Source organism: Geotrypetes seraphini, chromosome 16 (assembly GCF_902459505.1).
Source record: "Geotrypetes seraphini chromosome 16, aGeoSer1.1, whole genome shotgun sequence".
NCBI classification, from domain to species: Eukaryota; Metazoa; Chordata; class Amphibia; order Gymnophiona; family Dermophiidae; genus Geotrypetes; species Geotrypetes seraphini.
Window position 1 is genome coordinate 33617289 of NC_047099.1, and position 26693 is coordinate 33643981.

At 47.1% G+C, this 26693-nt stretch overlaps 1 protein-coding gene across 8 annotated transcripts; it reads right to left on the reverse strand.

Annotated features, from left to right (window-relative positions):
* Window positions 1–794: 794 nt before the first annotated feature.
* On the reverse strand, window positions 795–24092 carry TMEM256 (transmembrane protein 256). 8 transcript variants are annotated; one of them, XM_033925138.1, is made up of 6 exons: window positions 23804–24092; window positions 21066–21103; window positions 20184–20264; window positions 7965–8022; window positions 4480–4569; window positions 795–2666 (listed from the first exon to the last, which is right to left on the reverse strand). In XM_033925138.1, the coding sequence occupies exons 1-6, from the start codon at window positions 23931–23933 to the stop codon at window positions 1333–1335; spliced, it is 1731 nt and encodes a 576-aa protein (XP_033781029.1). In that variant the 5' UTR covers window positions 23934–24092; the 3' UTR covers window positions 795–1332. The 8 variants fall into 8 exon arrangements, with proteins under 8 accessions (XP_033781029.1, XP_033781030.1, XP_033781033.1 ...); XM_033925139.1 differs by lacking the exon at window positions 20184–20264; XM_033925142.1 differs by lacking the exon at window positions 4480–4569 and having other exon boundaries at window positions 795–2663.
* Between the last annotated feature and the right edge of the window lie 2601 nt (window positions 24093–26693).

The following is a 26693-nucleotide window of genomic DNA, read 5'->3' on the forward strand; positions in this document are numbered from 1 at the left end:
GGTTATTGTCATGGTTGGCTAATCTACTCCTGGATGGGTTTTTTTTTTTACATCTGCTCTCCTTCAAATATCAATCACTAGAAGTCTGTGTATGTAATGAGGCAGGTAAAACCAGGAATGGAATTGCTCTGGTTCTGGAATTAAAAACAGCTAGCTCAGGGGTAGGGAACTCCGGTCCTCGAGAGCCGTATTCCAGTCGGGTTTTCAGGATTTCCCCAATGAATATGCATGAGATCTATCTGCATGCGCTGCTTTCAATGCATATTCATTGGGGAAATCCTGAAAATCCGACTGGAATGCAGCTCTCGAGGACCGGAGTTCCCTACCCCTGAGCTAGCTGATCAACTAAAGTGGTCAGATAGATCTAATGAGGGGACAAGCTGAGCCAGATCTTGTTCTACTGTAGGGGTCTCAAAGTCCTTCCTTGAGGATCACAATCCAGTTGGGTTTTCAGGATTTCCCCAATGAATATGCATGAGATCTATGTGCATGCACTGCTTTCAATGCATATTCATTGGAGAAATCCTGAAAACCCGACTGGATTGCGGCCCTCTAAGAGGGACTTTGACACCCCTGCCCTAAAGAGACCATTATAGCGCATCCAACCATGCAGATTCTCTTAAATCAGGGGTCTCAAAGTCCCTCCTTGAGGATCACAATCCAGTCGGGTTTTCAGGATTTCCCCAATGAATATGCAAGAGATCTATGTGCATGCAGTGCTTTCAATGCATATTCATTGGGGAAATCCTGAAAACCCGACTGGATTGCGACCCTCAAGGAGGGACTTTGAGATCCCTGTTTTACTGTCTACCCCCACTTTATCTATTCTATTCTATTCTTGTTTCCATTTTACCCTATTGCAGACAATAAGAACTAAAGGTCCATCCATTTTCTGGTTATGCCCCATGGCATAGGGTTACCCTATGGCTCCAGAAAAAGGAGGACGGATTGAGACATCCAGGTTTTACTTCCATTGTTTTCAATGCAAGCAAAACCCAAATGTCTCAAACTGTCCTCCTTACTTCCGCTGCTGTCAATGGAAGTAAAACCCGGGTGTCTCAATCCATCTTCCTTTATCTAAAACCATAGAATTGTAGTTCTCACAGAGTTCCGCAACAGGATCAAAACTGCTAATCCCTACATGCAATGGGGTGGAACCAGGAAGGGCTCAGCCTATTTGGTTGACCTTTTTCCAGTCAGGCTCTGGCGATCTGAAGCCAGAGTGCTTTTGCTGTATTAAGTGCTCATATGCCCATGCCTCTTAGATTTCTTTTATTGAACAGAATGGTTAAATGTAGAACTTTGTGGGTTGAAATAGTCAGCTTTCTGGGTCTACGCCCTGGGGATCTTGCACACCATCGACTGGGGCATTTGAAAGCGGTAGCGATTAATGTTAACAAGAGGTGGAAGGTTGAAAGTCTGCCTGGTGCCGCCGTAGGGGTTTGAGCTCCTCTGTGTGTATACCCTTTTCCATCCTGTGGCTTTCTCCTCAGGTTGAGCTGTTTTCAGGTGGGCAAACCGGCTCCTACCCTGATCCTCCTCTCTTTCTCTGGCTGCATGGCCGTGTAGGGCCCGGGCGTCATAGACTACCCGACCTGAGTGCGGATCATGACTGGCGGCCAGAGGTGAGAGAGGATGCTCGACACTGATCTGATTCTCGGAGGTTAGCGTCCAGGAGCTGTGGGAGTAGCATTTGGGGCTTGGGGATTGGGAGTCCTGGGCGGATAAACCTGGCCTTTGATGATCTCTGGAGGACTCGGGGTGCTCCTCTGGGTATGGGGATGATGGATAGTCTTGTATGATCTGGGGTGGCTTCTCAGAGCTCTGGCTATTTTGATGGTATGAACTGGTGGTATGAAGCCTACGGTTGGAGCTAGTGTGCAATAAAGGGTTGGGACTCATTGCATCTTCTTGAATATCGGGACTCTCTGGAGGGGCAGGGATTGGAGACTGGAAGAGGTCAAATTGGGTAGGGGCACCCAATCCCATATTGTTTGAGTGGGATTGGGGCTGAGACCCTTGGTCCATAGGACTTGGGGTTTGTGGTCGGAAGATAGGGGAGGGATCGCCATCCATTTCAAGGGTCTCTGAGAACTGCAATTGGTTTTGGTTGACAAGTACGGTGGACTCGTTGATGATCCCACTGGGCTTGATGTAAGAATGAGGCCTTGGGCTAGAAGCTGTGGCAGCCTGGTCAGCAGCACTGGGTGACTGGCTTCTTGCTGTGGCGGGTCTGGAATCAGGTTGATGCATAGGGGGTGTGGAGTCCAGCCTGATCACTCGGGGCCTGGAGTGTGGCAGGACCTCCCTGTAGATCACACCAGGCCTCACTTTCACATCCACCGCCTGCGGCTTGGCTCGCTCGCGTCCCAGTGCTGCTGAGGATCCCCGGTGTGAGTAAATCCCGCTAGGCCTGTCACGTTCCCTGTGGTAATGGCGATCCTCCTGGATCCGATGGTACCGATACCGGCAGGCCTTCTCCTCATCCGTGTCTCTCAGGTTCATTACATGTTCTTCCAGGCGATCAATGTAACCGGGCCTAGCCCAGCAGCTCTTGTTCTCTTGCTCCCGGTGTTTGGTACTCTGACCAACATCCACTGAAGACTTTTCTGGCTGCATCCTGGGCTTGGATTTCTGTTCTGGCTTCTTCTCCTCTACATTGTCTTCTTCAAATCAAAGGGTACAAGGAAAGAGAAAATGTTATTAATAATCATGATAAGCAGATAGGCTGAATTTTCAAAAGCAACTAATAGATACTGGGGGAAAAAAAAAGGAGACTGTAAAAGCAAACACAACACCCCTTTGCCACCACTCCTCACAATGACAAAAAAAAAAAAAAAAAATGCCATTTCAATTGTAAAATATTGTTGAAAAATGCAACAGCTACAAGTTGAAGCCTACTATCCTGAAGACGCAATCTTGTCTACGGCCACCAGACAGCACTGTTCTGTCCAGCAGTTCAGGTACTGTGTACTATTTTTTTTTTTTTTTTAAACATTCAGTTACTGTCCTCACTGATCCTTCCCTGAGGAAATGCTACTCGCTCCCTGCCTCAGGCCGTAAGAAAATAACCCCTTCTTTTACGAACGCAGAGCGCGGGTTTTAGCGCCGGCAACGGCGGTCACTGTTCCGACGCTCGTAGAATTCCTAAGAGCGTCGGAGCAGTGACCGCCGCTAAAACCCACGCTACGCGTTTGTATGAGGGGGGGGGGTAAGTTCTGCGTATTAAACAAATTCCTATTTCCCATTGCATCTTGTTCTCAAGTATTTCAGTACAAACTTATTTTGTAACAAATTCTAACGAGGGCAGGAACTGAGCCCTACCTCACACAGACCAATTTCTTTATCAGTAGACTCTCACTAGCTCTGCTGCATCACATAATTATAACAAACAGATTATATGGAGTAGAAAAACGTAATCCTTAAATTTGCCTTCCCAATCATAAGATTCTGGGTAGCTCTCATACCCCATATCCAAGCAACCTTCAAGAGCTGCTTCTGTCATTTGTGACAACTACACTACCTCTCTCCTTCGGTTCATAGACAACGGCGCGAAAGACAAAGGCGCGCCCGGACAATTGAGGCGCGCGCTGCTCAAAATTACTGTTTTTAGGGGCTCCGACGGGGGTTTTTGTTGGGGAACCCCCCACTTTACTTAATAGACATCGCACCGGCGTTATGGGGGGTTTGGGGGGTTGTAACCCTCCACATTTTACAAAACAGGGAAAAAGTGAAGTTTTCAGTATAATGTGGGGGGGGTTACAACCCCCCAAACCCCCCACAACGCCCCCACAACGCGGTGCGATGTCTATTAAGTAAAGTGGGGGGGGGGTTCCCCCACACACACCCCCGTCGGAGCCCTAAAAACAGTAATTTTCCCCAAACCCCCCACAACGCCCCCACAACGCGGCGCGATGTTTATTAAGTAAAGTGGGAGGGTTCCCCCCCACGCCCCCCAGTCGGAGCCCTAAAAACAGTAATTTTGAGCGGTGCGCGCCTCCGTGCTGCGCTCAATTGTCTGGGCACGCCTTTGTCCCGGCGCGCTTTTGACCCGACACCCTCTCCTTCTATTGAGAAGGCAAGTTTTGTCACAGTTATGCATGCCATTATAATATCAAGACTGGCTTACTGTAAATCAGTGTACACTGGTCTGGCTACAGAGGGCCTGCATCGGCTGTTCTGCCTCAGCAGCCTTGCACTAGTTTAAGATGTGTTTAATGTATTCCCTGTCTCCATGAGACTTTATGATGCAGCCAGTGTGCGAGCAAGGCATTTGTGCAATATGGTTTCATAGATACTGCAGCTGCCCCCCTGCTCACTGTACAAGCTGTTTCCAGTGGTCTTTCCCCCTAAGACATTTTCCTCTCATCTAAGTTTGGGTCTTTGTCTCTCTGCAGTACCTCCTGGCCACTTTTATAACCTTTGCTCTGAGGTCTGCAAAGGTATGACCTCTCTTTCCCCATCAGATTGTCCTCTTACCTCCCCGTAGCCTTCTGGGTACTCCCTGAAATTCTTTCGTCTCCACTCCAGTCACATTTCTGGCTCCATCTTGAGCATGTGGCTCTATCCCTAGCAAAAAGCACCAGTATTTTCACCTTAAGCTATTCAACCACATGCAAGAAAAATACAGCATTTTGACTCTAAAACTTGGAACACCTTTCTGCCTAACTTTTCCCTCATCTCTGCCCTTTTTTCATTATTCAAATCTACATCTTTTTCTCCAGCTGCAGCTACCTTAGTTACTCAATAAAATATATTTCAGAAAATTATAAGGACTGCCTGTGTGTCGGTTGGTATGCTAAGGTTTAACTATCTGCATTTAGCCAGGACAGGAAACCAAAATAGGGCAGAACACCAGCTTCAATTAATTCATAATGTTGCAACAAGACTAATAGGAGGTTGCAGGAGATGTGACCTTATCACACCACTGCTGCAAAATCTTCACTGGCTACCAGTACGATACACAGGACACAATTTAAAACTTTTGTCCGATGGTCAAAGCCCTTCAAGGAAATGGCCCAGAGTACTTGAAGAATAGGATCTCCCTCTACACATCGCAAGGTCACTGAGGTCCTCTCAAGGCGTTTCCCTAACCACACCCTCTCCAAAAGACATCACGCCAAGTAATACCTGCCAGTGAGCCTTCTCTGGAGTAGACCCCGCACTCTGGAATGTTCTCTCTGAGAGACTTCACTTGACACGAGAATATCTCTCCTTAAGGAAAGCTTGACCCTTCACCCAGGCTTTTAATGGAAGAAGTGAACTAACTTGCTAGACACACACATACAAGGAGTGACACCAGCTGCAAATACAGTACCATAGCAGGACATGTTGATCCATTGATATCCTAGATAAGATAATAGTCAAACACCTGTCTGACCTCATGTACAACTTTCTTTAAAATATTCCCCTTATTTTCTAATGCCCGTTACTCTATCTTATCTATCCATGTGTGCCATCTTTGCTTACACCCTATGCCAGTGGTCTCCAACTCAAACCCTTTGCAGGGTCACATTTTGGGATTTGTAGGTACTTGGAAGGCCTCAGAAAAAATAGTTAATGTATTATTACAGAAATGACAATTTTGCATGAGGTAAAAAAAAACCCAACTCTTTATAGTTTATAAATCTTTCTTTTCGGCTAAGTCTTAATAATAATATTGCAATTTATAGCTAAAGAGACATATGATCAAGAAACTGTTTTATTTTACTTTTGTGATTATGATAAAACATACCGAGGGCCTCAAAATAGGACCTGGCGGGCCACGCGTGGCCACCCTGGGCCGCAAGTTTGAGACCGCTGCTCTAGAGGAACTTTCCTCAGCAGGGCTGGATTTACACATTATGGTCCCTAAGCTGTAATATTTAAGAGACCCCCTCGATTAAGTATGAAGTCAATTTTAGGTTTAATAGTTTTCCAAGCTAGTGAAGCGTGAGGCCCTCAGCTGTAATTTATCTAGCTTATAAATAAATACAACCCTGTTTATGATCTGTATTAAACAAGTTAGAAGTCCCATAGCACTGCGGAAGATGTCAACAGAAGGTTATACAGAGATGGGTTTACCTTCCATGTGGCAGTGATATGTGTTGAATGCCTTTTACAGAGCCAGTTTTAAAACCTGGTCCGCGTAAATCAGAGAAAATGTTCAAGCTGTTTCTGTGTGGGACAGAAAAAGAGACTTAGGGTCTTTCCATCAAACTAGGGTCACCATACGGCTCCAGAAAAAGGAGGACGGATTGAGACATTCAGGCTTTATATCCACTGAAAGCAATGGAAGTACGGAGGATGGATTGAGACATCTGGGTCTTACTTCCATGGATGTCTCAATACGTCCTTTTTCTGGAGCCATATGGTAACCCTGTGACATCAAACCAGACAGTAGTGCAGGAGCGGAAGACGGCAGAAGAGGTAAAGGCTTTTGGGATAAAATTGGACAATATCACAAAAGTGTTCGAACAAACGAACATCGAAACTAAAACATTCAATCGTTAAAATACAAAACGAAGTGCAATCTGTGAATTCCCGTAGTCTCTCGAGACGACGACGGGAACTCCCTACAGCCATTTCCTCATGGCGATCTGCACGGGGCAGGAGTGTAGGAAGATCGCTCCTGCCCCGAAAGCCCGCTAGACCACCAGGTAAGGCCGGGAAGGCGGCAGGGAGGTAAAAAATATGGGTTTTTTAAATTTTCCCCCTCCCCAGAAAAAAATTGCGATTATGTGAAATCGCGAGTGCAGAAACCGCGAATGGGGAGGGGGAAGTGTATATCTACCTCATCATTGGAGGGCATCTGCGCATACATGGACGTCCTCACCTGCGCAGACAGTCTCCAGACGCAGTCCCCGATCTTGGGGAGGTTCCTATGGGGGCGAGGAGGGGGCAGAACAGGACGGAGCTGGAGGTGGAATGGAGCGGGTTGGGGGTGGAAATCCGGCAACCCTAAGTCCGAGTCCAAGCTTGCTTATCAGAAGAGCGGATAGCTCTCAACTAGGGTTGCCAGGTTTCCTTTTTGAAAAAAAAAAAAAAAAAGAGGATGCCTGGCCCCACCCCACTCCGCCCCCAGAGGGGAGTACAGTACAATCGAGCCATTGTGACATCACTGATGAGGTTGGCTCTTATTGGTGGAATGAGGCATTATGATATCAGAAGCTCAACTCTGCTTCCCAAAGACTGAAAGTCTTCACACTACTCCTATGAATTAATTCTATAGCGCTACCAGACATACGCAATGCTGTACAGAGTCACAAAGAAGACAGTCCCTGCTCCAAAGAGCTTACAATCGAAACAGCCAAGACAGAAAAACAGGATGTTATGGATACACTTAAGGGGAACTGTTAATCAGCTAGCTGGGTTGGAGGGCAGAGGAGTAGGGTTAAGGATTGAAAGCTATATCAAAAAGGTGGGTTACCAGTCTGCTTTTAAACAAGGGAAGGGAAGGGGCCTGATGGACAAACTCAGATAATTTATACCAGGCATTGGGGCAGCTAGATGAAAGGAACGAAGTCTGGAATTGGCAGTGGAGGAGAAGGGTAACGTTATGAGTGACTTATCTGAAGAACGGAGTTCTCTGGGAGGTGTATAAGGAGAGAGAAGCAAGGAGCGATATTGAGGGGCAGCAGCTGGAAGTACCAAGTTTTGAAAAGCCACCCGGACACCTTTTGCAGGGCCACATTTTGGATTTGTAGGTACTTGGAGGGCCTCAGAAAAAAAATAGTTAATGAAAACTCTTTATAGTTCATAAATCTTTTCCTTTTGGCTAAGTCTTAATAATAATATTGTCATTTATAGCTAAAGAGACATATGATCAAGAAACTATTTTATTTTACTTTTGTGATTATGATAAACATACCGAGGGCCTCAAAATAGTACCTGGCGGGCCGCACGTGACCCCCCGGGCCGCGACTTTGAGACCACTGCCTTAGAGTCAGTGAGAGAACTGGGGATATTTTGTTATCGTCACCCACCTGATGGGGAAGCGAGCCAGAAGTACTTCTTCAGATAGAAGTACAGTCGCTGCAGGATCTGTGGAGAGATGGCGAGAGAGAGCAGAGAATGAGGCTCAAGGTTTATTAGTATTTGATCAAATCGCTTAACAAGTGTTTCTAAGCGAAATGCGCCAATAAAAACATTAGAACATAAAGTATCATAAAGCTTAAAACCCCCCCACTAATCTCAATAAAAACATTAAAACAAAACAGGTCCATGCACTAACTGGTGCATAAGCAAAGGGAGGCAGAACTACAATTTGTTCTAGAAAAGAGAACGATAACATATATGGAAGAGATGGGGAGTGGAGGAGTTGCAATAGCGCTTTGGGGGAGTTACAGGTCAAAAGCACCTTTAAACAGAAAGCTTTTCAAGGAACTTTTAAAACGTGTAATATCCTCGGGAGTGAAGGTTAGCACAGTGGACTGAGACCCTGGGGATCTGGGTTCAATTCCCACTACAGCTCCTCGTGGCCCTGGGCAAGTCACTTAACGCTCCATGGCACCAGGTATAAAACCTTAGATTGTGAGCCCACTAGGGACAGAGAACGTTATAATGCCTTTGTATTGCTCTATGGTAACTGTGGAATTTGTCGCTGGAGAACCGTGGTGAAAAATCAGTTAGCTTAGCGGGGTTTAAAAAAGGCTTGGCTAATTTCCTAAAAGAGAAGTCTTTAGGCCATTGTTGAGATGGCTTGGGGAAATCCACTGTTTATTCCTAGGATGAGCAGCATAAAATCTGTTTTACTACTGGGGACCTAGCTAGGGACTTGGATCCTAGGTTGGCCAGTTGGAAACAGGACACTGGGCTTGATGGACCTTTGGTCTGTCCCAGTATGGCAATGCTTATGGTTTTATGTTCTTATGTGAGCCAAGTATAGGATAATCACTGATGAGGTTGGCTCTTAGGCATTAGTGGAATGAGGCTTTATGACATCACAATCTCACATCTGGGAATGAGGCTTTATGACATCACAATCTCACATCTGGGAATGAGGCTTTATGACATCACAATCTCACATGTGGGAATGAGGCTTTATGACATCACAATCTCACATGTGGGAATGAGGCTTTATGACATCACAATCTCACATGTGGGAATGAGGCTTTATGACATCACAATCTCACATGTGGGAATGAGGCTTTATGACATCACAATCTCACATCTGGGAATGAGGCTTTATGACATCACAATCTCACATCTGGGAATGAGGCTTTATGACATCACAATCTCACATCTGGATTGTTGCTACTTGATTTCTGTCAGGTAATTGGGACCTGGGTTGGCCACTGTTGGAAACAAGATTCTGGGCTTGATGGACCTTCGGTCTGTCCCAGTATGATAATTTTTATGTTCTTATATGAGCCAAGTATAGCACGATGAAGCCATTGTGACATCACTGATGAGTTTGCCTCTTAGGAAGTGGTGGAATGAAGCCTTATGACATCACAATCTCAGCTCTGGAATGGTGCTACTCTTTGGGTTTCTGGCAGGCACTTGTGACCTAGATTGGCCACTGTTGGAAACAGGGGTGACGGGACTAAATCGCGCGAGACAACGGCGTGCCGACAACTGCCTTCGGCGCGCCGAAGAAAAGCACTATTTTAAAGGGCTCCGACGGGGTGTGTGTGGGGGGGGGAACCCCCCCCACTTTACTTAACAGACATTGCGCTGGCGTTGTGGGGGGTTTGGGGGGTTGTAACCCCCCCACAGTATACTTAAAACTGAACTTTTTCCCTAAAAAACAGGCAAAGAGTTCGGTTTCAAGTATAATGAGGGGGGTTACAACCCCCCAAACCCCCCACAACGTCAGCGCGATGTCTGTTAAGTAAAATAGGGGGGTTCCCCACCAACGCCCCCCATCGGAACCCTTTAAAATAGTGCTTTTCTTCGGCGCGCCGTCAACCTTGCGCTCCGTTGTCTGCGCACCGATGTCTCGCGCGATTTTGGTCTATGAACCGTAAACAGGATGCTGGGCTTGATGGACCTTCGGTCTGTCCCAGTAGGAGAGAGCAAGCAGCTCAATAATATGTGTTGGGTGAAGAGTGACAACAGATTAGCCCTGAAGAAAAGGCCTTTATGACCGTGAAACGTTGGCTAAAATTTAATTATCACTTGTATCCCCCACAACTATGAGCGATAGCTCTTTCAGTCCCGCTAAGTAAGGAGTGGTAGTTTTGCACACCCTCTCCGGAAGTTTTTTGAGCCAATGATATTGGTGGAGGCGGTTCGAGCTTTATGCCTTACCTAAAAAAAACCAAAGCAAAAAACACTCCACAAAAAACTGGCGCAACCTAAACAAGATACTACAAAAAAGGCAGAATAGTCAAAGGTTCAAGAGAGGGGCTCCGCCCCCTTTCCAGCTGACTCGGATCTTCACAGCTTCCAGTATGGGTTCCTGAAGAAGGGCTTGTCTCCGAAACCAGGCTGGTTGAACCTGGTGTTCTGTTGCGTTAAGAACATAAGAAGTTGCCTCCACTGGGTCAGACCAGAGGTCCATCGTGCCCAGCGGTACGCTCCCGCGGCGGCCCATCAGGTCCATAACCTGTGAAGTGGTCCCTGACTATTCCTATAACCTACCTATACTTCTATCTGTAACCCTCAATCCCCTTTTCTTTTAGGAACCTATCTAGACCCTCCTTGAATCCCTGTAGCGTGCTCTGGCCTATCACAGCCTCCGGGAGCGCGTTCCATGGCGTTTGATTTTTGTGCTTCAGATGTTTATCATATTCAGTTAAGTTTGGGTTTTCATTATTGTCTCTGTTTCGCTGGGGAGCTGGCTGGATTGGTTCTGTTAGGGGCCGCTCCGAGGTTTTCATTTGGTTTTCACCCCAATTCATGTGTGATTATAGTTTGATGTGAGTTGTGAGTGTTTTCACTTGATTTAATTATTGCACACATCGGGGGCCCAGTGATGGTGTGCGGGTGGGGGTTCATGACCTCTGCCTGTTTTGTGAAGCGTTGGAGCTGGTCTCCCGTGGCTGCTCGTTCACACTGAGGGCTCCTTACATTTACAAAATATTTTGTTGTTTAGAGTGGTAGGGTTTTACAATTCCTCTGAGCGACCCCTCTCTTGAACCTTTGACTTATTCTGCCTTTTTTGTAGTATCTTACCTAAAAAAAACAACATGAGGCTTTTTCTTCCGTTGAGAGTGAGCTTTTTGCAACTTTAAAAAGTGGAGCATTCTTTTGATTGTTTCTTCGTTTTTAAAAAAACTTCTACACCGTCTTAAACCGAGACAGTTTGCAAAATATTACATACATACATTTAAAACAAGTTAAAAAAGACAAATAAACATCAAGGATGAGATCCTCAGAAAATCTACAATCAAAAGAAATCAGACCCTATCAAACGGCATTTGCAAATAGCTGCTTTTGTTTTAAGTTGTTTTCCTAAAAGTACCTCCATCAGCACGTTTCCGTATTTGCCCTACAAGCAAGTTCCAGAATTTGACCCCTGCACCGCAAAAATCATTGCACTGGTTTCTACATACAGTGGTACCTCGGTTTGTGAGTGTTTTGCAAGACGAGCAAAACATTTGCAAAATCGGTGCCTCGGAAACCGAGCATGGCTCGATTTACGAGCACACCCCCCCCCCCGCAATCCGGCATCCCCCCCCTGCGATCCGGCACCCCCCCTGCCTCGAACCGGCACCCCCCCCGCCACGATCCGCCCCCCCCCCCCGACACAATTGGGCACCTCCCCGCCGCTTCTTACCCTCATCTGGGCACTCTTGAAGATCGGCCTCCTCGTCTGCTAGGCCTTGAGCATCTGAGCATGCTCAAGGCCTGCGAGTTCACGTTCTGAACGTGAACTCGCAGGCCGATCTTCAAGAGTGCCCAGATGAGGGTAAGAAGCGGCGGGGGGTGCCCAATTGTGTCGGGGGGGATGTCGGATCGTGTCGGGGGGGGTGCCCAATCGTGTTGGGGGGGAGTCGGATCGTGGCGGGGGGTGCCCAATCGTGTCGGGGGGGGGGTCGGATCGTGGCGGAGGGTGCCCAATCGTGTCGGGGGGGGGGTGCCGGATCGCAGGGGGGGGCCTTCGAGGTGAACAATGCCGGTTCTTGGGGGGGGGGGGAACGCATCAAAGCGAGTTTCCATTATTTCCTAGGGGGAAACTCGCTTTGATAAACGAGCATTTTGGATTATGAGCATGCTCCTGGAACGGATTATACTCGTAATCCAAGGTACTACTGTATTTTGGACTGGCATTCGCCTTTAGAAGAGCAGAATTTTCAGAGCGGAATGATCTTTTACGCTGATAATTAGTCATCTTGCTCTTGAAAAATTCTTGGATTGTACCATACAGAAATTGATGGCAAATCATAAGAGCATAAGAATGGCCACTGCTGGGTCAGACCAGTGGCCCATCCTGCCCGGCAGTCCGCTCACGCGGCAGCCCCCAGGTCAAAGACCAGTGCTCTAAATGAGTCCAGCCTCACCTGCGTACGTCCCAGTTTAGCAGAAACTTGCCAGCTTAATCTTGAAACCCTGGAGGGTGTTTTCCCTTACAATAGACTCGGTAAGAACGTTCCAGCTCTCCACCACTCTGGGTGAAGAAGAACTTCCTTACATTTGTATGGAATCTATCCCCTTTCAACTTTAGAGAGTGCCTTCTCGTTCTCCCTACCTTGGAGAGGGTGAACAACCTGTCCTTATCTACTAAGTCTATCCCCTTCAGTACCTTGAATGTTTCGATCATGTCCCCTCTCAGTCTCCTCTGTTCGAAGGAGAAGAGGCCCAATTTCTCTAATCTTTCACTGTACGGCAGCTCCTCCAACCCCTTAACCATCTTAGTCGTTCTTCTCTGGACTCTTTCAAGTACTACCGTGTCCTTCTTCATGTACGGCGACCAATACTGGACGCAGTACTCCAGGTGAGGGCGCACCATGGCCCGGTACAGCGGCATAATAACCTTCTCTTATACTCTAAATGCCACTGGCAGCCAGTCTAACTGTCGAAGCTAAGGGGTAATATAAGCATATTTCGACCTTCCCGTTTTCAATATGGCCGCCGCATTTTGTACTACTTAAAGTGACAGATTTAAAACAAACTAAGCAAAATGCTCTTTTTAGCCAATACACAATCAATATGTGAAATTTGCTGTGAGAAGATGTGATGGAGACTAAGAATATAGTTAGATATCTGAAAAAAAAAACAACCGGGTTCGGATAAATTTCTGGAGGAAAGACTCCGCCACTGATCCAGAATCTAGTAAGACAGAGAGCTATTGCGGTGTACCAAGTCGAAAGAGGCACCTAGTCCCCCATTTCAGCAGCTCTTTCCCAAGCTGCGGCCTCTTGTCACTCATGCCCCTTTACAGACACAGTGGTGCGTCAACAGTGATTATCGTTCCAACACCAGGCCCACAAGCCTCTGTACCTTTAAGAGGTGCAACTAATGGGACCCTGCTGCTTATAAAAGACGAAATAAGATGCCTCGCTTTCAGCCTGACACCTTCAGACAATTGCCTGCAGGAGTGGGAAACCCAGGTCTGCGAGACTAGCAGGTCCGTTAGCAATTCAGCCAGCTAGCCTTGCAGATGACAACATCTATAGGGGATAACGAGGGGAGCTGCTATTTTGCCCTTAATATAAAGGGGGAACTACGGGTTCTATAATAGAGCATCGCCTTTGTGATGCCTCTACGTCACCTTGACATGGCCGCCTACTCACCAGTGTGATTAGGTTGACGGCAATCGTGAGAGCAATCATGAGTGCCAGAAGCAGTGCTACTGTGTCAACAAAGGTCTGGCAGCTATCATCGGCGGGGAGGCAGAAGTGAACTCTCTCTTCCCCAGAGAGAGACATAGAGGAGTTACAGGGCGTCCCTCCATCGGCGCAGGTTCTCTGCTTGCCCAAGGACACATTGTGATGCATGCCCTACAGGGTTAGTTGACACAGCTGAGCACGGCTACCTCACAATGGAGGGCTCAACCACACCTGGATTCCATGACTCATAGTTTCCTTGCAAGCTAAGCTTCTCTCAGCTGAAGGGGAGAGTGGGAAGTGATAGAGCAGCCACCGAATGCCTTCTAGCTTGATGGACCCTAGTTCGGTGTTGTTCATGGGAGAACTAATGTCAGGTCCACAAATATAACATGCATGGGCCTTGCAGACTTCTAGTATTTGATCAACTAAGCAAAGATAATTTTGGCAGCTGCAGGGGACAGAGCTCTTTTGCAGAGTATAGGGGGGGGGGAGGGTGTCCAACAACATTCTTTTTGTTAATTAATAATTTCATCAGGCACGTAAACATTTACACAAACCATAGACAAATTGCTCAATGGAAAACAACCAGATGGGTGCACACGGGCTCTTCTATATACAATAAAACATTTTCTAACCTGCCAACCATGCCTATCCCCAACTCCCCCCTACCCCTCCCAATCAGGAGACAGAATAATCGCCCACTCCCAGAATCCCCCCCTGAGATACACAGGACCAATGGTCCCTTTTGGTAAAAGCATCTCCAAATCTTATCAAAGCGATGAGGCCTTTTTCTAGGTCGTACATGTCATGCCAGCAACCCGATTTCGCCACTACCAACATTAATAACATTCCTTCAACCTCACCCCCGACGCAGGAGGTCAGAGAGCCAATTCAGATAAAAAAGTAGTCCTTGCCCCATCTCATCTCGAGAGACTGCTCGAGCCTTGCCCTTTGTCCCTGCCCGAAGAGCCCGGTCTTCGCTCCTCGTCAACAAAAGCCATCAACAGGTAGAGTTTTCAGGAAACCCTTACTAAATAAGGAGAAACATTTGCAAGCCTACCACATCCATTGTATGTACATCGCTCCTGCATATTTAGCAGGGGTAGGGTTATAAGATTTTACATATTTAAATTCTGGACCCATAGGCCTGCCCAGTTCATGGCCCAGCCTTGCCCGCCCCCCCCCCCCCTCAGGCTGCTTGCCTCCGTCGGGAGGGCATCCGCCCATGCCCCATCCGACAGGATCTGCATTTCAAAACCTGGACCAAGTGCTGAGTTTCAGACTCTGGACAGTCCTCTAAAAAGAGGACATCCAGGTTTTCCCGCACATCTGGTAACCCTACGTCGCGTTCCCTGTGGGAAAAAAATGAGAACGGCCCTACTCTGTTCACCAGGCGTGCTCAGCCCAGGCCTTAGGCCCCAAACTACTGGTCAGGTTTTCAGGATATCCACGAGAAATGAACAAGAGACAGATTTGCACGCAAATATACTCCATGAGGCCATGGGGGTGCTGGTTAGGACCCCTGCTGTATACAATGGTGAAAATCCAGAGCTAGATGTCTTTGGTTAAACCTGTCCCCCACCCCTCTCTTTGCAAAAACCATAGCAACAAATGACACTGGAAGCATGATATTTATTCAGACACGCCGCTAACTGTAAAATCAAATAAAAAACAGATTTCTTCTATAGAATTACATCAGTACTTGCTACGCAGAGCTTTTATGCATATTCAGTGTGGAAATCCCAGAAGCCTAATTAGCTGGGTGCACCCTGAGGACCGGGATAAGACTCACCAAATTACACGATTGAATGCAGCTCTTCACTGAGGATGACGGAATAGAAGCCCAGCAGCGGGGCCGGAAAATGATGTTAGATGGATTGCCTAGGTCCGAGTCCCGTATATGGCGAGACGGGTCGGGGGGGGGGGAGGGGCTGGATTTAGCCGTTAGGGCAACTCCAGCCAAGGGGCGGTGTAGCTGATGTTGTACAGACTTCTACGGGCTCCGTCCCTTATGCAGCCAAAAGGATCACGAGCAATTAGAAGTGTTCTATACCGCATTCAAATCGTCCAAGTACAGCCGACCTCGGGGGAAGGGGGAGATTTTATGCTGAAACTTAGCAAGTAAAATGAATAATTACTGGCTTGTTGGCTTGAGAATGAGTGTGAGTGTTGGACAGGCGACACAGGTCCATCTGCCGCCATTTACTATGTTTCAGGCAGCTGGTAAGTACAGCTGACTCACTATCAGATTTTAGCAAAAGCCTGAAGTTTGCATTTTTTAAAAAAATGGTTTTCTTTTGTATTTTATTTCCAAATCCATACATCACAGCAAGATAGAATACCCCCCTACAACAGTGTATTTCAAACTGTGCGCCTCCTGAGATTCCAAGCGTGCCGCGGGCACACCGAGAAGGAAGAGAGGCGCCCGCCAGCTGACTTCCCTATGCGGTACAGCGCCAGCGCTGCCCGATTCGCCGAAGGCCTGCATGTTCCCCCCCTTCTCTCTAGCGTCCTCCAGCTTCTCCCCTGGCCTCCCGGTCTCGCCCTTAAAGCTAATTACAGCAGCCTGCAAAGGATCGCCGGTAGGTAAAATGATTTTATTTTCAATACAGTGATTGAAATGTGTCAGTTTTGAGAATTTATAAGAAAAATGAATGGAAAAAAAAATTGCATTTCAATTAGTAAAGGGGATGGGGCAGAGCTTGGATGGGCCTAGGGAGGTCTGAGGTTGGGGTACTCAGTTGATATTTGTTAGACTTAGGGGAGACTTAGCTTGAAGCTGTTGAGAAACACTGCTTTAGGCAATCAGCTGGCGCCAGTGCGTCTCCTTCCTTCCGGCCCTCTTCCCTGCTGGCGCCCCCTACTGGCGTCTCAGGGCCCATCTAGAAGGCCTCTGCACATGCGATGTCAACGTCCGCGAACTTCTGGGTGCCTCAAGCCGTGGCCACTCCCTTTAGTGTGCCCCCGGCTCGAGAAAGTTTGAGAGACACTGGTCTACAACAGAAGGGGAGCCGAACCGGCTAAACCCACAAATCATCTGCCAACCTAGATCCATGCGACGTTCAAAGAACAGGAAATCCCCCAGAACCCCTCACCATCTTGCATTTTCGGACAGCTCTCGCCCTTGTGAATTGGGATTCGTCACTACACAGTTATCGGAAACCCCCTCCACGCAAGGCACCGCACCGATACAACGCACTCAGCATGAATACAGCACAGAAGGGTGAAAAGTAGACAATCAGGCCCCGATTCCATAAAGTCAGCCTAAAGCGAGGCCCGGATATCGGCACCCATTCTATAAGAAAAACTTAGGCGTCCATTATAGAATCGCGCTTTGCGTTGTCTAAGCTTGCTTAGGTGGCGCTAGGCATCCTAACATTTTAAGCACCCCCCCCCCCCAATTTACGCCAGGGTTTCCTTCAACTTAAGTTACGTAGGTGCCGAAATAGGAGCCTAACTAGCACCCCACAGCACAAAGAGGTGCCTAACTCGAAAACACGTTCATGGTCCGTCCCCCTAACCACGCCCACTTTTAGTATAGGCCCGTCGAGCTAGGCGCCTACTTTTAACAGAATCAAGTCCAATTAAAACCGATGCGAGGCGTTGCGCGGCCATATCGGCGCCAATTAAGCCTGTTGGCGCCCGACTTTAGGGCAGACTTTATAGAATCAGGATCTCAAAGCCCTACACAGGTAACGGATACGGATGCCCAGGTTAAGTGGCAGCATTAGGGTTACCATAGTTTTCTTCGGGAAACCCTGGACATATGATCCTGCCCCCCCCCCCAAGCCTCCTCTCTTCTTCTGGATGAGCTCCAGCCGCCTCTGGAGGGCCCGGCGCATGCGCGGATGCGGGCGATGTCATCCGTGCACGCTCAGAGGCCCTCCAGAGGCGGCTGGAGCGCGTTGGGGGGCTTTCCAAAAACCCGGACAAATGCCGGGTTTTTGGAAAGTCCGTCCAGGAGAGCGGACAGTCCTCTAAAAAGTCCGGGTTTCCCACAATGTCTGGTAACCCTAGGCCACATTCACCTTTCCTAACCAATGACACTGGCTTTAGGCAAAGGCGCAAAGTACAGCCATCTCAGGGCAACCAGCCCCTCCCACTACGGCAGGGCTACTAAAACAAAGCAAGCCTTAAAGAAAATCTAGAGCCGCGGAGGCAGGAGAAACAAGCTGGGCTGCACGGTGACAGGTCAAAAGCGCGCAAGACAATCGCGCGGACAACTCAGCGCTAAGACAATGGCGCTCACAGACAATTGCGCGCCACTATATCTCCGCGCAAGGCAATTGAGCGCAGCGACAACTCAGCGCGAGACAATTTAGCGCAAGATAACTGAGCGCAATGACAATTCAGCGCGCCACTAGGGGCTGCTTGCCGATCGAAGGACACGGGCACGTACAGCACGTTAACACGTCATGTTACACGTGATCACGTCAACGCGTGTTCAGTACGATTCCCTTGACTCTTTGCGTTTTTCAATATAAGTCACGTGAATGCATTTTCGTTACTATGGTTACGTTACCTCATTATATATGTCCTCCGAACAGCCCGCCTCTCTTTCGCTGCCTGACCGTGTCCGTTATAGGTAAAGATCTGGTTTTGCTAGTACTTGATCTATAACGAATATGTGTCTTGCGCGGATTTTTCTCGCCTCTGGCGAGAGCGAATGTACTTCCACATTTCTTCATTTACAGGTATGTTTATATTTCCGGTTCACGCGCAAGAAAAGGGAGGGTATGATCATAAAACTCAGCGTTGTGTCTTGCGTGCGCGCAATTGTCCACGAACGCGGGCTGCGCAACTGAAATGTAATCATTTAAGCTTAAACCTTGTCAGGAGCTTGCAGACCTCAATTTTGCAAAGAACCCAGAGCCCAGGCTAGCACAGAAAAGTAATTCTTACTTGTCATTAGAGCAGATTGATCTCTAAAATGACACCAAGCTATTAAGGGAGATCATAATTATACAGAATCATGGAATAATAAAGGCATAAAGAGAACGGAATGTATGTTTGTGGGGAGGGGGAGGGTGAAAAGAATCTGATCTTTCAACATAAGACTTCCATTCTAGAGCGGTTTGATCTTTACATAACATAAGTTTTTACTTTATTTCCACCCCCCCCAAACATTTGTAAAGCTTCAGGTATAGCCAAAGTGGAAGAACAGAGTAAAGGCACAGAATTTGTGGATTTGAGGGGTGCCATCTCCAGTTATCTGAAATCTGCATCCTTTGATTAAAAATGCTCCCCTCTCACCCCCTGCTGGCATGAACCCATCACACATCCTGACAGCAAGACGAGTCTGTTTCAGGGATGGAAGACTGAGCACGGGTGTCATGGGCTTCCACTACCATTCAGACGCCTGGCCTGTCTCGGGGAGAGGGGGGGGGGGGTCTTCTGTCCTCAAGTATCAGAGTGCCATTGCCGCCCAGCCCAGGATCATCAACCAGCCACCGGTTGGCGCTATTTTGACATGCGCTGGCTCTCCGGCGAGCGCCTGATAATACAAGGATCCACAGAACATCAACATGCCAGATGTCAGCAGTGAGCCGGCCTGTGGGGAGAAAAGCAGCAGAAATACAATTAGGACCTACACTGACTAACCCAACACCATACACTTAAAATCTTTGCCATGAGAACATAAGAACTGCCGTTGCTGGGTCAGACCAGTGGTCCATCGTGGCCAGCAATCCGCTCACACGGCGGCCCTCTGGTCAAAGACCAGCGCCCTAACTGAGACTAGCCCTACCTACGTACGTTCCAGTTCAGCAGGAACTTGTCTAACTTCGTCTTGAGTCCCTGGAGGGTGTTTTCCCCTATAACAGCCTCCGGAAGAGCGTTCCAGTTCTCTACCACTCTCTGGGTGAAGAAGAACTTCCTTATGTTTGTACGGAATCTATCCCTTTTCAATTTTAGAGAGTGCCCTCTCGTTCTCCCTGCCAGGGCTATTCAATCCCAGTCCTCAGTTTCAGGATATCCACACCGAATATGTACGAGAGAGACTTTTATGCACTGCCTCTTGGGTATGCAAATCTCTCGTACATATCCAGGCTAGATATCCTGAAAACCCAGCCCGATTGTGGACCTCAAGACTCCAACTAGCTTCACATTACAATACTTACAGGGTCAACATAATACACATCAAAGCTTCTTAATAGACAGATTGTACGTGCTGTGATAGCCTGTCTCTTATTTTCCACAAGGGCTGGGGCCATGCAAACATGTGCAAAATATTTTATTTTCAAACTGTATAGCCTGTTAATTCCCAATGATCAATGCGGGTTACAGCTGGAACACACACACACACAAAAAATATACAAGACCGCAGTAAATTACAAATAACAAACGTTAAAATACCATACTCCACATACAAACCAAAACAAAATATTATTTCAGGCAGCAGTAAAGACAACTATTTGAGCTTCTTAAAGGACATAGGGCTCAATCACAGGAGAATGCACACAACCCGATATCAGTGGCTCTACCTACCAGCAACGGTTTACGACACTGGGGTACCGCAAGCAGGGCCAGGCTGTGCAGGAAGTGATACTTATTTGCAGTGCTGTACAGCTAGGAAGAAGGCAGAGGCAGTCAGAATTTATACAATTGGTCCAGAAACCACAGTTAACTTCGCTGCCTCCCACTCTAAAGTCCTTCTTCCCCTCGCCACTAACCTTCTGACATGAGACCTCTGACAAGCCTTCAGCCACACCCATGACGTGGAGGAGGGCTCCTGCTAGATCCCAGGACCAGAATCCAAACACGAAGCCATGAAGGGAGTTGATTTCGCTTTTTGATTAAAACTCATTTATTTGGATTCACAGACGCTCTCCCTTTTCAGTGATTTGTTCATTTTTAGGGTCGATGCTACTGATTAATGTGACATTTGAAAACGTGTGTATATGTGTTTGCAGCTATGTTGCACTGCATGTGACTGCAGGTGTGCCAGCTGCGTCCAGGGCCAGTATAGCCTTCTCAGGGGAGGGGGTGGAAAACAAATGAGATCCTATCTGTCACCCATCATCTAGTATTTTTTTTAAACCAAGGTCATATTATGATCTACAATTATACAGGATTGCTCTGGGACTGATGCTGTTGAGGTAATCACGATTGCTGAGTTCAAGTACCAAAATCTTACATAGGGGTCTGAAAGATATTTGAGATGGGAGGAAGGGTGCATGGCTGAAGTTTCACCTGTGGCATCAAAAACCCTTGTGCCAGCTCTGTTTCTAAGTCCTTCTACTTTTCATTGTAGTTCCTTTCTATATCAATTCTTGTAAACCATGCCGAGCTCTACTTCTGTGGAGATGATGCGGTACACAAACTTAAGGTTTAGTTTAGTTTAAGTAAAAGTAGCTCAGGCTCGTATACCTCTTTCTGGTAGTCATCTTGGACACTGAGCCGCTGTCCTGTGTGATAAAAGCAAAACAGAAGCAAATTAAGGATAAAATAAGCCACAATTTCTAATGTTAATATACATAAGAGCATTGGCAGACCCTAGAATTAATCCAACCATTAAGCAGCAAGAATAGACCAGGGGTTAAAAAAGCCTCAACAAAAAAGCTCTTGACAAATGAGCCCCTGATGGTTTTACCCGTGCTACTGTGAGCTTAGGGCCAGTCTTAGGCAGAGGCAATAGGGTCACCCCTCCTAAGGCCAGACATCTCTCTCCCCTTCTCCCTACCTCAAATCTAGCATGTCTACCTCCCCCCCCCCCCAAGACTGGAGGGAAGAGACAGAGACGGAATTGTGGGGTAGAATACAGGAGGAGAGTTTTTGGACTCACAGATGGAGAGAGGAAATCATGCCAGACCATGGGAGGACACAAGGGATAAAGAGGAAGAAATGCTGGTCACAGGGTGTGGTAGGAAGGGAAGAGAGAGGGGAGGGACAGGGCAGAGATGCTGAGCGTGGAGTAAGAATAGAAACAGGGACATAGGGAAATGCTAGATAAGGTGTATGGGGGACACACTTAAAGATCTCAATCTGTAGACTTTGGAGGAAAGGCGGGAGAGGGGAGATATGATAGACGTTTAAATACCTACATAACGTAAATGCGCATGAATCGAGTCTCTTTCATTTGAAAGGAAACTGCAATGAGAGGGCCTAGGATGAAGTTAAGAGGTGATAGGCTCCAGAGTAATCTAAGGAAATATGTTTTTACAGAAAGGGTGGTAGATGCGTGGAACAGTCTCCCGGAAGAGGTGGTGGAGACAGAGACCGTCTGAATTCAAAAGGGCCTGGGATAGGCACGTGGGATCTCTCGGAGAGAGAAAGAGATAATGGTTACTGCGGATGGGCAGATTAGATGGGCCATTTGGCCTTTATCTGCCGTCATGTTTCTATGTTTCTTTAATCATAAAGTTCGATGACATCACAATGCAGGTGTAAAGAACCTTAGCCTATAGGGAGATGCAAATGTTAAGAGCCTTAGTCAATAGGGAGAGAAAGAGATAATGGTTACTGTGGATGGGCAGACTAGATGGGCCATTTGGCCTTTATCTGCCGTCATGTTTCTATGTTCTGTGGATAAGGACACTAAGAAAGCAGATGCTGAACAGAGAAAGAGGAGAGATGCTGGAGAAGTCAGAGATGCCGAGATAAGAAGGTGTAGATATGGAAAGAGGAGAAATGTCAATGGCTATTGTGGTACAGGGGCTATTATGTCAGTAGGTGGCCCTAAGAGCTTACAGGGACCTAGGCAAGGTGCCCTGAAGCTCGACTGGACATGCAGCAATAAAGTCACACATTAAACTCCCATCCCACAGATGTTTCTAAGACCAAAGTAAAATCTAAACAGATCAGAACTGCTAAGCAATAAGCATCTCGTATACGGTATGCACTATAATAGACTTCATGAACTGTGCTACCAGAAGCTTCAGGATCAGGCTAAGTTGGACCTGGGCATGTAGTAGAGAATCACTTGGGGGCAAATTTTTCCACGTCCCCGCAGGAACTCAATTTTCCCGTCCCGTCCCCATGAGTTTTGTTGCTGTCCCTGTCCCATTCCTGTAAGCTCTGCTTTAACTGCACAAGCCTCAGACACTGATGATTTTAAAGGGTTTGAGGCTTATGGAGATGAGGACGGAGCTTAGGCATTGGTGGAAAGAGGCATTATGACATCACAAGCTGAGCTCTAGAATGTTGCTACTTAGGATTCTAAAGGGTTTGAGGCTTGTGCAGATGAGGACGGAGCTTAGGCATTGGTGGAATGAGGCATTGTGACATCACAAGCTGAGCTCTAGAATGTTGCTACTCAGGATTTTAAAGTGTTTGAGGCTTGCGCAGATGAGGACGGAGCTTAGGCATTGGTGGAATGAGGCATTATGACATCACAATCTGAGCTCTAGAATGTTGCTACTTAGGATTTTAAGGTCTTTGAGGCTTGCGCAGATGAGGACGGAGCTTAGGCATTGGTGGAATGAGGCATTATGACATCACAATCTGAGCTCTAGAATGTTGCTACTTAGGATTTTAAAGTGTTTGAGGCTTGCGCAGATGAGGACGGAGCTTAGGCATTGGTGGAATGAGGCAAGGACAGGAAAATAACTCATGGGGACGAGACGGGAAAATGAGTTCCCGCGGGGATGGGGAAAAATATGTCCCCTGTGTCATTCTCTAGTTTGTAGTTTCAGGGTCTCTAAGGGGGGAGGGGAGGCAAGGGGGAAGCGGTACAAATATAGTACCGGCTCCGCTCAGCTTCTCTTTAGAAGTCCTAAAATATAGGGATTATTGTTGAAGGTGTGGACTAGGGACGAGAAGATAAATAGGTTCACTTCCAGCAGGGGTTCTGCTCTTGAATTCTAGAACTGGATGAGTACTTGGGGATGAACGGACTACAACTCCCGGCATGCCCACAGAGAACTGTCTGCTCGCTTAACCTTTGCTTCAGCAGTACATACCGCCCTGCCAATCAACGTTATATGAAGCGTTACGTCATCAGAAACAGGCTCATCCCGGGGCGGGATTTTTACCCCCCGTGCACGCTGGGACTTGTAGTCCTACAGTCGCGCATGACTTTGAAACCAAGGGTTTAGACGAACTGCAAATCCCGTCGTGCACAGCGAGAACCAGCAGCGTTCCCCCCTACCCCTATTCGAGGGACTTACCATGCGCCCCGTAAGCTCCCGCAGCGACAGCCAACGCCCCCGAGACCGCGCCAACGCGCAGGAACAGTCGCCCTGACCCTACGGCTGCCATTGCTCTGAAACAATTTTTCCACACCGCCCCTTTGTCCATATTTAGTAGCTCTATCGTAGCCCCGCCTCTTTATGCAGATTTATTAACAGAAGGCGCTCATATAACCTCTTCTCTTATTACATCCCTTCGTTCATAGTCACGAACTCCTCCCCTCCGTTTGGACCCGCCCTCGGCAATGGCGACCAATCGGGGAGGCCTCCTGAGTTGACCCCGCCTATGTATCTCACCCACAGGCACTTTACCCTAGTTAAGGGCGTGTGGAGCTTTTCGACCAATAGATGGAGGTCCGCGTGCCTAGCAGGCGGTGAAAACACGCTCCCCAATGAGCGCGCGCTGCGTTGTGAGACTTGATTGGCTCCTGCTCCTTGTCAATCGAGCACGGGCAGGAAATCCGCGTAAAAAAAACGCGGCCGTTGTGGGAGTGATTTTTTTTTTTTTTTTTTTTTAATCTTTATTAATTTTCAAGTATGAACACATAACAAAAACAGAAAGAAGCACCTTTAACTTGCAGAATTTAAAGTCATCCTTTCCCCCCCCAACCCTATTACTAATCAATGATGTAAATAAAATTATTCATAATACCCCCCTCCCCACCCTCCTGAATATGCATGTGTATAATAAACAAACCTATATTAAAGAGAATCTACTCCATTTTCTCTTGTAACTTTGCCAGACAATCTCGGGCCTTCTCCAGGATTTTCTTCTGTGAACACAGAACAGAAGTATTTGTTTAGCACATTTGCTTTCTCCTCATCACTCTCCACATATTGGTTCCCAGCATCTTTTAGCCTACCAATTCCATTTTTCATCTTCCTCCTTTCACCAATATATCTGAAAACATTTTTGTCTCCCTTTTTTACATTTTTAGCCATTTGTTCTTCCGCCTGTGCTTTCGCCAGGCGTATCTCTCTCTTGGCTTCTTTCAGTTTCACCCTGTAGTCCTTTCTGCTGCCAGAAGGATGCCGGGCTGTATAAAGAGAGGCGTAGTCAGTAGAAGGAAGAAGGTGTTGATGCCCCTGTACAGGTCATTGGTAAGGCCCCACTTGGAATATTGTGTTCAGTTTTGGAGACCGTATCTGGCGAAAGACGTAAGAAGACTTGAGGCGGTCCAGAGGAGGGCGACAAAAATGATAGGAGGCTTGCGCCAGAAGACGTATGAGGAGAGACTGGAAGCCCTGAATATGTAAACCCTAGAGGAAAGGAGAGACAGGGGAGATATGATTCAGACGTTCAAATACTTGAAGGGTATTAACGTAGAACAAAATCTTTTCCAGAGAAAGGAAAATGGTAAAACCAGAGGACATAATTTGAGGTTGAGGGGTGGTAGATTCAGGGGCAATGTTAGGAAATTCTACTTTACGGAGAGGGTAGTGGATGCCTGGAATGCGCTCCCGAGAGAGGTGGTGGAGAGTAAAACTATGACCGAGTTCAAAGAAGCGTGGGATGAATACAGGATTTAGAATCAGAAAATAATATTAAATATTGAACTAGGCCAGTACTGGGCAGACTTGCAGGTCTGTGTCTGTATATGGCCGTTTGGTGGAGGATGGGCTGGGGAGGGCTTCAATGGCTGGGAGGGTGTAGATGGGCTGGAGTAAGTCTGAAGAGAGATTTCAGCAGTTGGAACCCAAGCACAGTACCGGGTAAAGCTTTGGATTCTTGCCCAGAAATAGCTAAGAAGAAAAAATTAAAAAAATTTAAATTGTATCAGGTTGGGCAGACTGGATGGACCATTCGGCTCTTTATCTGCCGTCATATACTATGTTACTATGTTAGATATCAATAACAAATATTTTTATATGATATGCTAAAAGTTATCCCTCCCCCACCCTGAATATTGAACTTATAAATTTAAGGGAAAAAAATGGCATCTCTTCATTACAATATTTTGTTAACTGCTCCCACACATCTTGAAATTTCCTTAAATACCCCTGCTGTGTAGCTATTAGGGTGGGAAGGGAGGGAGTTAAGGTTATATGATTTGTATTATTGCTGAATATTAAGTGATATATTTAATGTTAAAATGTTTTAACTTACTGTCACACTTATTGTAAGTTTTAAAGATTAAAAAAAAAAGAGAGAGAGAGATCAGTTATATAGATGCAGTAAAATCTGCCAATGAGCCCCAAACTAATTTAAACACCTTATTATTCCCTAACAATTCCGCATTCATTTTTTCATATTTGTAACTAGACACAGGGGTGTCCAACCTGTGGCCCGAGGGCCGCATGCGGCCCCGTGAAGTATTTTGTGCGGCCCCAGTCGAGGGCGATGCAGTGTTTTCCTCTGCTGCCCCCGGGTGTTTACCGTCTTGCTGGCTCCCTCCACTGTCTTGCTGCAGCGTTTGTGTGGCCCCAGAAATTTTGTTTTCGGCCAGTACGGCCCAGGGAAGCCAAAAGGTTGGACACCCCTGAACTAGAGCATAGTTTATCCCACCAGAAAGGGAAGTTGAGACAATCAGAGTTCTTCCAATTTTGTGTTATCATCTGAATGGCTATCCCTCTCATAATCAAAAACAGCCGACATTTATAGCGATCCATTGGGGGTTTGATATGTAACAAGGTGCCACATATGACCATCTCATATGTCATTGGAAAAGATGAATCAAGTATTTCATTAATCTCTCCCCAAATCGACTTCTAGAAGCTGAGTATCAAAGGACAGAAGAACAGCAGATGATCCAGTGTCCCAATATCTCCATGACAATGCTAGCATCTATTAGATTGAGAACTATCTAATTTTTGTACACTTCCCCCTCCCCATTCGCGGTTTCGGTAATCGCGATTTCACATATTCTCA

What these genes read in the sequence shown, in the direction of transcription:
- TMEM256 (XM_033925138.1), bottom strand. Translation starts at nt 23,933, where the DNA reads ATGGACAAAGGGGCGGTGTGGAAAAATTGTTTCAGAGCAATGGCAGCC. An exon ending in GGGAGCTTACGGGGCGCATG is followed by an intron (nt 21,104 to 23,803) that starts GTAAGTCCCTCG and finishes TTTATCACACAG; the next exon opens with GACAGCGGCTCAGTGTCCAA. An exon ending in AGTGTCGTAAACCGTTGCTG is followed by an intron (nt 8,023 to 20,183) that starts GTAGGTAGAGCC and finishes ATCTCTCCACAG; the next exon opens with ATCCTGCAGCGACTGTACTT.